The 15,937-nt window shown below is 45.1% G+C and overlaps 1 protein-coding gene across 4 annotated transcripts in view; it reads right to left on the reverse strand.

Moving 5' to 3' along the window:
• Positions 1-14,000, reverse strand: part of ATP2A2 (ATPase sarcoplasmic/endoplasmic reticulum Ca2+ transporting 2) — a 70,206-nt gene extending 56,206 nt beyond the window's left edge. For 3 of the 4 annotated variants that reach the window (XR_012518340.1, XM_074402256.1, XM_074402255.1), the window contains exons 1-4: positions 13,291-14,000; positions 12,556-12,573; positions 12,384-12,466; positions 1,222-1,326 (exon numbers count right to left, since the gene is read on the reverse strand). Coding sequence is in view for 3 of the 4 variants with exons in the window: in XM_074402256.1 (XP_074258357.1) it covers positions 1,222-1,326; positions 12,384-12,466; positions 12,556-12,573; positions 13,291-13,408 (324 nt within the window). In the remaining variant the exon portion in view is untranslated. The remainder of the gene's footprint in view (positions 1-1,221; positions 1,327-12,383; positions 12,467-12,555; positions 12,574-13,290) is intronic. The other variant, XM_003932258.4, reaches the window with a different exon arrangement.
• Between the last annotated feature and the right edge of the window lie 1,937 nt (positions 14,001-15,937).

A 15,937-nucleotide genomic window follows, 5' to 3' on the forward strand; every position in this document is an offset into this window, starting at 1 on the left:
CCATGTCTGTAATCCTAGCACTCTGGGATGCTGAGGCAGGTGGATCATGAGGTCAGGAGCTCAAGATCAGCCTGACCAAGATGGTGAGACCCCAACTTTACTAAAAATACAAAAATTATCCAGGCATAGAAGCAGGTGCCTGTAATCCCAGAGGCTGAGGCAGGAGAATCACTTGAACCCAGGTGGCAGAGGTTGCAATGAGCCAAGATTGTGCCATTGCATACCAGCCTGGTTAACAGACATGAAAAAAACAAAAAAAAACCACAAAATTTTAAAAAGATGTGTCTACTTCAGTCCAAATGCCTAAAAAATCAATACTTAACATGAATTTTAAGTCTCAGAGCCTATAATATGCACTGAAGGGGAAACAAAACAAATTTTATAGGTAAACCTACCAAAAAGTCCAAGGAGAACAGAAATGACATAAAGCTTTTATAAAGTATGTCACAGGAAGCAACTAAGAGACATAAAGATAGATGCTGGTTCTCACATTCTCATTTCCTTAGGCAGCTTCTCTCAGCCATTTTAACTTCTTCCTATCATAAAGGATGAATAATTTTTTTTTGAGACAGGGTGTTGCTTTGTTGCCTGGATTGGAGTGCAGTGGTATGATCATGGCTCACCGCAGACTTGACGTCCTGGGCTCAAGAAACCCTTGTACCTCAGCCTCCTGAGTAGCTGAGACTACAGGCCCATGCCACCACGCTTGGCGAAGAATAAGCAATCTTAACTGCAAAGTTTATACACATAAGGTCAAAAAACTGCAATTAATAAAACTAATGGGCCAGGCATGGTGGCTCACACCTGTAATCCCAGCACTCTGGGAGGTTGAGGAGGGTGGATCACTTGAGGTCAGGAGCTTAAGACCAGCCTAGCCAACATGGTGAAACACTTTCTCTACCAAAAAAATACAAAAATGAGCTGGGTGTGGTGGTGCATACCTGTAGCCCCAGCTACTTGGGAGGCTGAGGCATGAGAACCACCTGAACCTGGGAGGCAGAGGTTACAGTGAGCCGAGATCGTGCCATTGCACTCCAGCCTGGGCAACAGAGTGAGACCACGTCAAAAAAACCATTAATGGAATAAAGGGAAAATACATGTAAACTTCCCACAGACATATTTTTACCCAACCCATCAAGAAAAACAGATAACAAAGGTTAATACAGCCCTAGTCACTTAAATAACCTACTGAAATTTTGCACTACAGGAATTTTTGCTTACCTGCCATACACCCACAATTGCATTGGCTACTAATATGAGTAAAATTACAAAAGGTTCTACAAAGGCTGTAATTGTTTCTTCACCTTCTTCAAACCAAGCCAAAACCTAGAAGAGAAATGGCACACGTTAGAATGTATGCTGTTTTAGATTTAATGTCACTTTTTAAAAAAGTGGCTAGCACTGGCTGGGCGAGGTGGCTCCTGCCTGTAATCCCAGCACTTGGGAGGCTGAGGCAGGCAGATCACCTGAGGTCAGGAGTTCCAGACCAGCATGCCCAACATGGTGAAACCCCCTCTCTACTAAAAACACAAAAAGTAAGTTGGGTGTGGTGGCAGGCGCCTGTAATCCCAGCTATTCGCGAGGCTGAGGCAGGAGAATCACTTAAACCTAAGGAGGTCAAGGTTGCAGTCAGCTGAGGTCACGCCATTGCATTCCAGCCTGGGCAACAAGAGCAAATCTCTATCTTAAAAAAAAAAAAAAAAAAAGTGGCTAGCACTAAAAGGATTATGATAGACAAAATCTATTTTCTTTCTTCAAAAACAAATGGTGGCAAAATACGATTATATAAACAACCAGCTGGGCACAGTGGCTCACACCTGTAATCCTAGCACTTTGGGAGGCTGAGGTAGGCAGATTACCTGAGGTCAGGAGTTCCAGAACAGCCCCATCAACATGGCAAAACCCCGTCTCTACCAAAAATACAAAAAAATTAGCCAGGCATGGTGGCATGCCTGTAATCCCAGCTACTTGGAAGGCTGAGGCAAGAGAATCACTTGAACCTAGGAGGCAGAGGTTGCAATGCGCCAAGATCATGCCACCACACTCCAGCCTGGGTGACAGAGTGGGACTCGGTCTCAAAAAAAAAGAAGAAAAGAAAAGCCGGGCATGGTGGATCACGCCTGTAACCCTAGCACTTAGTGAAGCTGAGGCAGGTGGATCACCTGAGGTCAGGAGTTTGAGACCAGCCTGGCCAACATGGTGAAACCATCTCTACTAGAAACACAAAAAATTAGCCAGGTGCAGTGGTGCACACCTGCAGTCCCAGCTACTTGGGAGGCTGCGGCAGGAGAATTGCTTGATCCTGGAATGCTAAGGCTGCAGTGAGCTGAGATCGCACTACTACACTCCAGCCTGGGCGACAGAGCAAGACTCAGTCTGAAAAAAACAAACAAACAAACAAAAAAAAAAACAACAAAAAGCTATACTTCTTACACTTTACCTTTTGATGTAATAATTCCATTTTAGAATCCAAATAAAATCTGAGGAGGGAGAATAAATTCCATTCATTTTATATGTGTCTATTTAGAAAAAAATAAAACTTCAATTCTTAGAATGATTTTATTTTATTTATTTTTTAAGATGGGAGTTTTGCTCTGTTGCTCAGGCTGGAATGCAATGGCGTGATCTTGGCTCACTGCAACCTCCACCTCCAGGGTTTAAGTGATTCTCCTGCCTTAGCCTCCCTACTAGCTGGGATTATAGGCACCCACCACTACACCCAGCAATTATTTTTGTATTTTTAGTAGAGACGGGGTTTCACCATGTTTGCCAGGCTGGTCTTGAATTCCTGACCTCAGGTGATCCACCCGCGTCAGCCTCCCAAGTGTTGGGATTACAGGTGTGAGCCACTGCAACCCAGCTCGGAATGATTTCATTAAATAAAAGGTGATCATCTAACAGCCATGTTCATTTAATTAATATTCATATCAAGTAATATCCATGTGACATAAATTCACAGTACAAACAACTTGAACATTAACTCAAATTTTAAAGTATACATAAATTATTAATTCTAGGCTGGGAATGGTGGCTCAAGCCTGTAATCCCTGCACTTTGGGAGGCCAAGGCAGGAGTAACGCTTCATGCCAAGAGCTTGAGACCAGTCTGGGCAACACAGCGAGACCCTCATCTCTATAAAAGGAACAAAAAAACCAGTTAATTCCCCATTTCTTTTCAATGGTACCAGTGAAGGCTGTTCAGAACCCTAAAGCTGTTGGGAAATCCAAAGTGTATTTTGAAGGTTATCTTCCATATAGTATCTATACAGCAACACAGTACTTCAGAGATAACATGAGTCCAAAAATAGAAGTGGATACAGAACATTGCTCCCCAAAAAAGGAGCACAAGATTAAACTTTTAGCTCATACAACTATAACCTTGTTAAGATTAAAAACTACAAATTGCTGGGCGCGGTGGCTCAAGCCTGTAATTCTAGCACTTTGGGAGGCTGAGGCGGGTGGATCACGAGGTCAAGAGATCGAGACCATCCTGGTCAACATGGTGAAACCCCGTCTCTAATAAAAATACAAAAAATTAGCTGGGCATGGTGGCGTGTGCCTGTAATCCCAGCTACTCAGGAGGCTGAGGCAGGAGAATTGCTTGAACCCAGGAGGCGGAGGTTGCAGTGAGCCGAGATCGTGCCATTGCACTCCGGCCTGGTTAACAAGAGTGAAACTCCATCTTAAAAAAAAAAACCAAAAACCAAAAACCAAAAAAACCCTACAAATTAAAAAAAAAAACAAAACTACAAATTAAGAGTCACATTGCACCTCTCAATCCAACAACTATAAATGTGGTAGAAAGACAGAACCCACCACAATGAATATATACTAATAAACATAGCACACAGTGATCTATATGGTTAAAAATTTAAAAACCTATTTTTGTGAAAACTTACCAATCCAGAAACACTGTTAACCAGATCTAATGATTTAGTCTTGGAGGTTGAATTTTTTCAGCCTAGGCCGAGGCGGTTGGATCACGCGGTCAGGAGTTCGAAAACAGCCTGACCAACATGGTGAAATCCTGTCTCTACTTAAAAATACAAAAATTAGCTGGCTGTGGTGGTGTACACCTATAATCCCAGCTACTTGGGAGGCTGAGACAGGAAAACCACTCGAACCCAGGAGGTCAAGGGTGCAGTGAGCCAAGATTGCACCACTGCACTCCAGCCTGGCAACACAGCAAGATTCCATGGGGGTGGGGGCGAACCTGCTTAAAATTAAAATGTTTGCATATTTCACAATAAAATCTTCTTTAAAAGATTTACTTAGTGGCCAGGCGCGGTGGCTCACGCCTGTAATCCCAGCACTTTCGGAGGCCAAGGCAGGTGAATCACAAGGTCAGGAGATTGACACCAGCCTGGCCAACATGGTGAAACCCCATCTCTACTAAAAATACAAAAATAAGCTGGGCATGGTGGCACATGCCTACAGTCCCAACTACTCGGGAAACTGAGGCAGGAGAATCACCTGAACTGGGAGGTGGAGGCTGCAGTGAGCCAAGATCGTGCCACTGCACTCCAGCCTGGGTGAAAGAGCGAGACTCCGTCTCAAAAAAAAAAAAAAAAAAAAAAAAAAAAAAAAAAGATCTATTTAGTGGAATATTATACCATGAGCTTTTACACAAATCACACAAATAGTAAACAACCATGAAGACTGAGGCAATGCCCAATATGAATACTACAAGAAGATAACCATGAATAAGAAATACCAGTTTGTGCAGGACAAAGAAAACAAAAACAGGAGGCACCAGGACCACTAGGTCCTGACAGATGCCAATCACCATCAACATCCAATAAGCTAGGAAACCAAGCAGAAAACCAGAATGAATATGACAAATGTTACTGTAAGCTTTCAACAGGGCATTCTAGTGTCAAGGCCTGGAGTAATGCCAGAATGAAAACTTCTCCAGGAAGTTGTAAATTCTGATAAATGCTGGATCACAGCTGCTCCGATACTAGACTTTCAATATTGGCCAAGGAGAGCATATCAGAATAAGAAACTTTAATTAGCTCTTGGGGGAGAAAAATTGCTCAACTTGAAGAGAAACTATGACCTTTCCAAAAGGTCAGTGAGGCATTAGCAACTGTAAGATAAGCTTCACACCTTGTTAAAGTGGGTATGAATTTCCCTCTTGGCAGTAATGCCTGGGGAACAAACTTAAAGCAACATCCCTTGACAGCTAGAGCAAAGGGAAAGACAATGGCAAGCAGCTGTGGGACTATCAGAGCAAACCTCCACTTTAAAATACTACAGCCCAAAATGAAGAAAAACCTTATCAGATCATGTCGGGCAGTCCTTCACAATCCTGTTGACAAGAAAACCTCCTGCCTTGTATAAGGAGAAAGAGGATTGCTGACAAAAGAATCCAGGAGATGGGGAAGGAGATGGGGTAAGAGAAAGGAGAGGAAAACTGGATGAGTGACATTGATGAAATGCAAGATGACTTATTGCAATATTATATTACTGTAGTGAGTTCATAATTATGGTTTATCAGAAGTTATACAAGTATATTTACACAAGAAATTGGGAAAATGTTTCTAACAATCTTGACAATAGGTCGAATATAAAGAATGATCTGTTTCAGGCTGGACGTGGTGGTTCACTCCTGTAATCTCAGCACTTTGGGAGACTGAAGTAGGCAGATCACCTGAGGTCAGAGTTCAAGACCAGTCTGACCAACATGGCGAAATTCTGTCTGTATTACAATACAAAAAAAGTAGCTCGGTATGTTGGCGGACACCTATAACCCCAGCCACTTGGGAAGCTGAGGCAGGAGCATAGCTTGAACCTGAGAGGCAGAGGGTACAGTGAGCCAAGATCGTGCCACTTGCACTCCACCCTGGGCAACAAGAGCGAAACTCCATGTCAAGAAAAAAAAAAAAGAATAAGAGAATTATCTGTTTTAGCTGGGTGAGGTGGCTCAAGCCTATAATTCCAACACTTTGGGAAAATCTCTTGAGGCCAGGAATTAGAGACCAGCCTGAGTAACATAGTGAGACTCTATCTGTATATAAAAAAAATTTCTTGCCGGGCGCGGTGGCTCAAGCCTGTAATCCCAGCACTTTGGGAGGCCGAGGCGGGTGGATCATGAGGTCGAGAGATCGAGACCATCCTGGTCAACATGGTGAAACCCCGTCTCTACTAAAAATACAAAAAAATTAGGTGGGCAAGGTGGCACGTGCCTGTAATCCCAGCTACTCAGGAGGCTGAAGCAGGAGAATTGCCTGAACCCAGGAGGCAGAGGTTGCGGTGAGCCGAGATCGCGCCATTGCACTCCAGCCTGGGTAACAAGAGCGAAACTCCGTCTCAAAAAAAAAAAAAATTTCTTTCAATTAGTTGGGCATGGCAAGGCATACCTGTAGTCTGACCACTTGGGAAGATTGCTTGAAACCAGGAGTTTGAGGTTATAGTAGGCTATGATCATGCCACTGTTACATTCCAGCCTAGGTGACAGACTGAGACTCTGTCTAGAAGAAAAAAAAATGGCCAAGTGTGGTGGCTCACACCTATACAGCTATTTGGGAGGCTCGGGTGGGAGAATCAGGCTTTAGTCCAGGTGTCTGAGGCTGCAGTAAGCTATGATCACACCACTGCATTCCCCCCCTGGGAGACAGCAGACCCTATCTTCAGAAAAACATAAAATTTTAAACAATGTGTAAAAAGGATTATCTGGGTTGGGTACAGTGGCTCATGCCTGTAATCCCAGCACTTTAAGAAGCCAAGGCAGGCAGATCACCTAAGGCCAGGAGTTGCAGACCAGCCTGGTGAACATGGCAAAACCCCGTCTTTACGAAAAATACAAAGATTAGCCAGGTGTGGCGACACACACCAGTAATCCCAGCTACTCGGGAGGCTGAGGCAGGAGAATCACTTGAAGCTGGGAGGCAGAGGTTTCAGTGAGCTGAGATCAAACCACTGCACTTGGGTGACAGAGCAGGAGTCAGTTTCAAAACAAACAAAGAGCAAGAAGGTAACGAACTTCATGAACAGCAGCAAAGAAAAGTGGAAGAGAAGACCACTGCCCCATAGTTCTAGACATAAACAGTGTTTCTTCTTCCCTTTGCTTTGCCCTAAGTACAGTAATACCTGTCTTCTGGGACTTACATTATTAAACAAGTTCAATGTTTCAAACATGCCAATATTATTCAAGGTAACCACTTGCTAATGAACACTGACCTACATTAAACTGCTTAAAATAGAGCAGAATAGGGTATCTTCCAATTGTTATCCACAAGATTAATCTCTGAACAGCACTGAAATGCTATACAACACTCTGTACTGCATTACACTGCTGATAAGTATTATAAAGCAAGAAAATCCGTTGTTGTTTTTGAGACAGTCTCACTTTGTCGCTCAGGCTGGAGTGCGGTGAGTGGCACAATCTCGGTTCACTGCAACCTCCACCTCCCAGGTTCAAGTGATTCTCATGCCTCAGCCTACCAAGTAGCTGGGACTACAGGCACCCGCCACCACCCACCACCACAGCCGGCTAATTTTTGTATTTTTAGTAGAGGCAGGGTTTACCATGTTGGCCAGGCTTGTCTTGAACTTGGCCTCAAATGATCCACCCATCTTGGTCTCCCAAAGGGCTGGGATTACAGATGTGAGACACCGTGCCTGGCCAAATAAAGCAAATTTTAATCCAAGGTAAAAAGCAAATCCTGCTGTAAACTGGGAGACAGTCATGATGTTGAGACTCAAAAAAAGAAAAACAAAGTGCTTAAAAAGATCATAAGCACATTTTGCTCCTTATATTCTCAGAAACTCACACTGTGCCTTTGGGCCCTCAAACAATTGCTCAATAAATGAAAAAAACTCACATCTAGATTTTTTTTTAAAAAAGAGCAAATGGGGCCGGGCGCGGTGGCTCAAGCCTGTAATCCCAGCACTTTGGGAGGCCGAGGCAGGTGGATCACGAGGTCAAAAGATCGAGACCATCCTGGTCAACATAGTGAAACCCCGTCTCTACTAAAAATACAAAAAATTAGCTGGGCATGGTGGCACATGCCTGTAATCCCAGCTACTCAGGAGGCTGAGGCAGGAGAATTGCCTGAACCCAGGAGGCGGAGGTTGTGGTGAGCCGAGATCGCGCCACTGCACTCCAGCCTGGGTAACAAGAGCGAAACTCCGTCTCAAAAAAAAAAAAAAAAAAAAAAGAGCAAATGGAAATTAAATACTTTTCCAGAATGATACAAAGCATTATCCATAAATGTTATGATAATTTTGGGGGAGGAAAAAATTATTTCAACGATTAGTAAAATGGAAAAAAAAAAAAGAGCATGAATTAGAACTCATTCTCTTCTGATCCAGACATAAAGCTATGTAAAAACATTCAATTTTTTCAGGTGTGAGAAAACAATCTTCTTTTTAAAAAGTACTCTAGGCCAGGCGCGGTGGCTCACACCTGTAATCCCAGCAATTTGGGAGGCCAAGGCAGGTGGATCACGAGGTCAAGAGATTGAGACTACCCTGGCCAACATGGTGAAACTCCATCTCCACTAAAAATACAAAAAAAATTAGCTAGATGTGGGGGCGTGCGCCTGTAGTCCCAGCTACTCAAGAAGCTGAGGCAGGCAAATTGCTTGAACCCGGGAGGCGGAGGTTGCAGTGAGCCAAGATGGCACCACTGCACTCCAGCCTGGCGCCTGGCGACGGAGCGAGACTCTGTCTCAAAAAAAAAGAAAAGTATTCTATTAAATTTACCTTTCATACCATTATTTTAAGAAAAGCTCTAAACTAATCAGCAATTTGCCTTTATCGCATTTTTAAAATAAAAAATTAAAATAGTTACAGAAGAAAATTAAAATGACTACAAATGCAATATCAAATACTTTGTTTCTCTTCTGAGGTATCACAGTAAAAAAATCTCATATATTTTCAGAAAATTCTACTGAAACTTACCCAAATATTCGTGACATCAAAAGCACTAACTCAGGCTGGGCATGGTGGCTCATGCCTGTAATCTCAGCACTTCTGAAGGCCATGGCGGCAGATCACCTGAGGTCAGAAGTTTGAGACCAGCCCGGCCAACATGACAAAACCCTGTCTCCTACTAAATGTACACAAATTAGCTGGGCATGATGGCAGGAGCCTGTAATCCCAGCTACTCAGGAGGCTAAGGCAGGAGAATCGCTTGAAGCCGGGAGGTGGAGGTTGCAGTGGGCTGAGATCATAGCACTGCACTCCAGCCTGGGCAACCAGAGCAAGACTCCACCTACCGGGAAAAAAAAAAAAAAAAAGAGCACACTAACTCTAAGGAATAAGGAATGCTTTTCAAGGGGGTCTAGTAAGAAGGCTGAGAACTGCCATAGTCTAGAAAGTTTTACTAGCACTTTAAGGTCAATCTAAGTAGCTGACATGGGAAATGAGGGTGGAAGGAAGATAGAGAAACCTATGCAAATTATTACCATATTAATTATTGCTTTATGATTTAAACAGATGGGAATGAGACCAACATGGCCCTGATGCCCACCTCCTTCAGGTCTTTTTCTCAAAGCTCACCTTCCTTGAGGACTTTCCTGACCACCCAATTTGAAAACTGTACCCCCCTTTCACATACTTTGATATCTGAGCCCCCTTGCTTTATTTTTCTCAATAGTATTATTCTCCAGGTAGTAGTCTTTGTCTGTTTTGTTCACTAATGTATCCCCAGTATCTGCGACAGGTACTCAATAAATACCTTAACGAAGCAGTGAAAGAGAGGAAAAGGGCAGGCATTCCAGTTACGCAACCATATGATGTGTCTGTCACACTTACAGCAAAGTTGGTATCCAAGAAGAGAATGGAAAGATAAAGTGATTGCTAGAGGGGGGTCTTGAATGTCAAATTAAGCAATTTCTAATGTTCATATGCACTGGGAGATGAAGCTTACGTCTTTCAATCCAAGTGATCTTTTCAAAAAAAAAAAAAACAAAGAAAAAAAAAAACAAAACACTTTGGCGGATACTACAAATTAAACTCGATCCCTACAGGTCACAAGCATAAAACATTAATGCAGCTTCTTATTCTATCCACAGCAAAATATTAACTATAATTAACAGTTTACTACTTACATATTTGAAATAAATCACTAGTATTCTTTTTAATTTGAGCATGACTTAATGATGCATGATGTATATAAGAATTGCCAAAAAAAAAAAAAAAAGAATTGCCTAGTCACTTCTCCAAAAAAAAAAGCTGAATATTCTACCATGTTTTTTCTGTTAAGTCAACAGGAATAAACAGGCTGACAAACTAAAAAGAATCAGCGCTCTTTCTTTTAAAAGACAAAGACAGGAGGAATGACATGCAGCGGCAGTACCAACCCCACATGAAGAAAATCAACACAACAGGTCTTATAAATGCCAATTCCTTGATCAAACAAACCAAAGCAAATTAATTCTTTAGAAGTACTCCCTAAACACTTTTCTCTTGCTATTTACCAACTCATAAAATAAAAATGTAGCATAGTTCAATAACTCCAGGTAGTTACCAAAAAGGAACTCAAATTTCAACTCCAAAATATAGCTCTATAATGCTCCTAAAAGCCAAAGTCCTACCATATAAAAAATAATAATTAAAGCATTTATTTAAAAACCTGTTCGAAATGCCTACAAACTGTAAGCCTCTACTTCAAAGTAAACAAAAACAAAACTTGCACACATTATTAATTTAAAATGTTAATATAAAGTCGCTCAAACTGGCCACTCAAAAAAGAGACCCTATACAACCTCAATAGTAACACCAGTGCCATGGTTTCCCACAATGCTTCAACTTGTAAAGCACAGAATTCAGTAAAAATGTATTTTACTTCTGGCTTGTATACATCAGCTGATTAACTTCTAAGAAGTTTCCAATGATCTTATCAGACCCCAGTATTTAACTGCCAATGCTAACACTATTTCAGAATTATGTACCCAGTTACATACAAATCTTACACTACCTCCAAATATGTCATTTATTTTGCCCCATGACACTGTACTGACAAACTATAGTTAATCAGACAGCTGTACTCATTTCCCTTAATTGGTAAAACTGCATCCATTTTCTGGGGAAAAATTTTTTAATCCATCAAGGAAAAACAGAGATGTCAGAGATACATTGTCAGCGATCGACTGACTCAATGCTGAATGGTTGCTATGTAAGTGCCCATTTTAATCAATGAAAACCACAAAAAGGTTCTTGGGGACTGAATTCTTAATGGCTACACACCACTTGGCTAATATGGCATAATAAAGTTTCATGGCAGAATTTATGTAAAAATTATTCCAAAAATTTATTTCCTGCCACCACTATCTACTTAAAAGATTGGGTACAAAATTAATCTTTCCCTCATTGGAACTAAATAAATGCCCACTGCTTTATTTCATTCTCAAAACAGTCCCCTATGGTATGGTTGTTATAAAGACTGAGGCTGACCCCTGAGACATGCATACGTCCATGTACAAAAATGAAACCGTGAAGTTTGTCCATTTTGTCTCAACTAGAAAGAAGTATTGCATTGGGCAAATTTCACTTCTCATCATGGTGTTTTTAAGATTACTGTAATTTAATAATAAAAGACATCTGATGCTGTTAGGATTAGGAACATCTGTGTCCTATTCATGATCATTTTTAGGAAAACTACCAGTCTACAGCCCAAGAAAAAAAATGCAATAAAAAATTAATATCGAACACTAAAAAAAAGTTAATAACCTAGAAATATACTTGCCACCCCAACACCTTTTTCCTGCTGTAGTTCTTTGCATGTCACTAGTTTCTTAGCAACCATAGAGAACTCAAGCGGGTAAGCACACAAGAAAAAACACCATGCTGGTTTTTTTTCCTTTAAGAGCTAGAACTATACTAAACCTTGTTCTCTCAACCTAAGAATCACTTAAGACAGGGGTCCAATTTAGATAAATATACCACCCTAAAGGTCAGTGACCAAATTTGGTCAACAATGGTGCCATCACAGCCGTCATCGTCAGGAACAACTGTCACCTTGCCATTACCAGGAAGGGAAAGCAACTGGAATATTCCTTCTGTAAGTTCTATTTACAGACTACAAAGAGTCCAACATCATCTTAGTATGATCTTACAACACGATAACAATGGAAGAACCCCAAACAGAAAAGGCTTCCCAATGAAGAACTTTTTGATAAACCACAAGAATTTATAAGACCATGCCACACGCTGGGGCAATTCCTAACTGCACTGTAAATGTCAAGTATTTATTATCTGAATACCAATGGCTTCAAGTATTGTAATTTAAAAATACCCAGATTGTTTTTAAACATGGAGACACAGATTGTATCTCCTAATATGTTTTCACTCAATGAACATCATTTGTTTTCTGATTTATCTATGGAATACTTTCAGCTTTTTGGGGGAAATAAAATGTATATTTTTAATACTTACAAAAGATATACACGCTGCCAGTAATAAAATCCTAACTAGCAAGTCTTCAAACTGCTCAATCACAAGTTCCAGCAAGGTTTTTCCTGTTAGAAAAAACACATGTGTTTTAACTGTCATCTTACCATCAGCACACCCAACAGAGAAAAAAAAAAACAAAACATGTTAAGATTACCTTCTTCAGCGGGTAACTCTGCAGAATGTAGAAATTCGCCAGGCAATATGTCAAGAGGGAGGTTAAAAAGAGAGACATTTTAGTACTCCGTCTTTCTAAAAAGAACTGCTATAATACTAAGCATCAAAATTTTTTAAAAAAATAGACCTAGCTATAGGAATAACCGACTTTTTTTTTTTTTTTTTTTTTTTTTAGCAGAAAGCATACAAGAGTATCTCAAGGAAGCAGGCACTCCTTGTAATCAATGGCCTGAGGTCTACCCCGAAGCGTGAAATCACTTAGCGCTCCAGAACCCGAGTGGTTTCAGCGATGTCATCGCTTCTGCCAGATGTGTAACTCTGAGTAAGACAAGAACGGTCAGAGGCTTTCCCAACGACCTCGACGCCTCATAAATCGGCAGGGGACGAGAAAATGTCTCGCCCGGCTCAACCCAGCTGCCGGAGCCTCGTTCCTCCCTCCACCCGGCCCGGCTGCGGCTGGAGAGAAGCCGCCGAGCCGTGCGCGCCAGGAAGGTCAAGGGCCCGAGACGTAAGGAGGTCGAGGGGGGTCGAGGCGAGACGAGGCCCGCAGCCCCTCTCCCCGCCGCGGGGCGGGCGCCCAGGCCGGACCCTTCGTCCGCAGCCGTCGGCGGGCGCGGTGCTGAAGCCCACGAGGTGGAGCCCGGTCAGCCATCTTCCCTGGCTCTCCGGCCCGCGCCGGGCCCCTGCAGCCGAGCGCGGGGCACCGGGCACCTACCGTTGGAGCCCCATCTCTCCTTGAGCTTCTTGACCTGCTCCAGGCTCAGCCCCGTGCTCTCGTTGACACCGAAGTGGCCCAGCACCTCCTCCACCGTCTTTGTGTGCGCGTTCTCCATGGCTTCGGGGGCTCGGCCGGCCTCGCCTCCAGTCCCCGCGGCCTCCTCGCCTCCGCCTCGCACTCGGGCCGCGGGCTCGTGCCACCCCGGGAGCCCAGGCGCGGACGGGCGCTCCCCTCCTCCTCCTGCGGCCGCTTCCGCCTCGCCGGGCGCTGAATCACCTCGCGCCCCCTCCCCCAAACAACCGCCCCTCGCGCGACCCGGGGCTCCGCCGCTGGTTGGGGGGGGCTCCTGACCCTCCCTCCTCTCGCCAGAAGGGAGGGCCTCCCTCGCCCTCAGCCGCCTGCCGGGAGCGCAGGCCGCGGCCCCCGAGCCCCCTCCCCGCTCTCTAAAGCCGATCAGAGGCCCCGCCCGGGCCGGAGGAGGGGGCGCCCGGCCGACCCTTGAAGGAGGAACGCGGCGAAGGAGGCGAGCAGGCGGGGCGGTGCGCGGCAAGATCACCCAGGTGTCTCAGCTCCGCACACCCGACAGCGGCGGAGGAAACTGCGGCGGAGGAGAAGGAGGTGGCGTCGGGGACGGCTCCGCGGCGGCTGCTCTAATAGCATTTATCCGCCGCTGCCTCCCCTCTCGCCGCCGCCGCGGCATGTGGACGCCGCTCATTGGCCGAGAGCGCCCAGCGCGGCGCGGGCGGCGCGGCCCCGCCCCCTTCCCCCGGCTCCCTCCTCCCGCGCGCCTGGCGCCCACGCCGCCGCGCAGGCCCCGCCCCCTCCCGCGCGCCGCCTCTAGGAACCCGGATCGAGGCCGCGCACGCCGCGGCCCCGGGGCTGGCGGAGGGGAAATCGGGGGCCCTCTTCGGCGTGTGCGGTTCTCGGGCTCGTCCACCTGCAGACGCAGGGTGGGACGCTCACAGTGGGCTCCCTATACTCGCTGCCCCGTGGCCGGTGGGAGGATGGAAGGCGACTCGGAGGAGCTGGGAGCGCGGTCCACGCGGGGCGTCCTCGAAGCGCGCTCTGGCTGGTGTCCTTGCCTCGCCTCCTCGCCCTCGGTCGCCCGGGTTGCGCTCTGCATCCTAATCTGTCTCCTTCAGAGCCCCCCTCAGGAACCAAGGGGAGTAATTCCGCAGTTCCCTTCCCACACAGCCCAAATCCTTCATCTGTCGCCTCGGGAACACCGCATCCCACACCCCCGCCGCCGGCTCCTTCGCACTGCAACCCGGATTCTTCCACAGCGGATTCTGGACCCTGACGAGGAAACCCCCCTCGCAGGGGAGGGAGGAGAGTTGATTTTATTATTAATAGCTCATGCAGCGCTTGATAGGTGTCTGTATGGAAGTCACAGGTCACGCCGCTGGAGCTGCCACACAGCAGCTAGACTTGGGCTAGGAGTTGCTTCCCTGTGGCTTTCAGATGAAGACCGTTTCGTACTCACTTTCTCGAGAGCGGGAAAGGGGACTTGAATCCAAAGTCTGCTCTTAAGCCACAGATGATTTGCTCTGTTCGGGTGGGCTGTACAAAGCGCAAGTCACAGCAAGATAAAGATACTTTTGCCAGCAGAAAGAAGCGACATTACTTAACAAGGGGATGGGAAATTGCATGGAATTCATGAACAAAACATGAACATATTCTCTTCACAAAGAAGAGCAGCTTTCTTTAGGGAGTAGGTTGCAGAATGAAGCATTTGGTCCACTGGTGTTTAGCAATAATGCACCAACCAGATGAGCAAAAGCAGAGCAGAAAAATCACCTCAGTTGTCTCAAGTGGCTGGGCTTCAGGACTTAAGACAAATTCCTTCAGCAGATGCAAATGACAGTGCATCACCCTGCTGAAAAAAATCAGGCACGTCATGTCATTTAATTATTTCCAAGGAGTGGAGGTTGGCATGTAGGTTTGATTGATACTTGGAAAAGAACCAACAAAACCCTACACAAAACAAACAAAAAAATTCTACTGTATGGCAACGCACTGAGAGAAGCAAGGTGGAAACTGGTTAGGTCACAGGATCAGAGCCTCTTCAGGAGGGGCACGTGACTGCACGGTGGGGGTGTGGTCATGGAGGGCTGGCCGTTCCTGCCTCTGCGATCAGCTCTGCACCATTTCCTACCAATTCTTCTCCCTTTCCTCATCTCTCTCTTTCAGGACCAATGGAAGCACTGCAGGCAGGCAGAAGGGTGGTTTGCCTTTCTCAGCCTGGAAATTATCTTAGGCATTTGATGTTGAATATTCTGTGCCACTGTCACTGCTTGGGGTTGTAAGCGCCTCCGGTGCAATTAGGAGCTTCTGGAGGAGTTCCTGACCTCAGCCTTTGTATGGAATGCTCTTCTCACAGACCTTCACCTGTGTTGTTCTCTTTCCATTCAGATCGCAGCTTCCATGTCCACTCCTCAGAGATGTCTGCTGACTGTCTAAAGTGGCTACCCAGGCACAGTGGCTCATGTCTGTAATGACAGCACTTTGGGAGGCTGAGGAGGGAGTATTCCTTGAGCCCAGGAGTTTGAGGCTGGCCTGGCCAATATAGCGAGACTCCATCTGTACTAAAATTTAAAAAAAAAAAAAAAATTAGCTGGGCATGGCGGCCTGCACCTTTAGTCCC

This window comes from Saimiri boliviensis, chromosome 7 (genome assembly GCF_048565385.1).
Source record: "Saimiri boliviensis isolate mSaiBol1 chromosome 7, mSaiBol1.pri, whole genome shotgun sequence".
NCBI lineage: Eukaryota > Metazoa > Chordata > Mammalia > Primates > Cebidae > Saimiri > Saimiri boliviensis.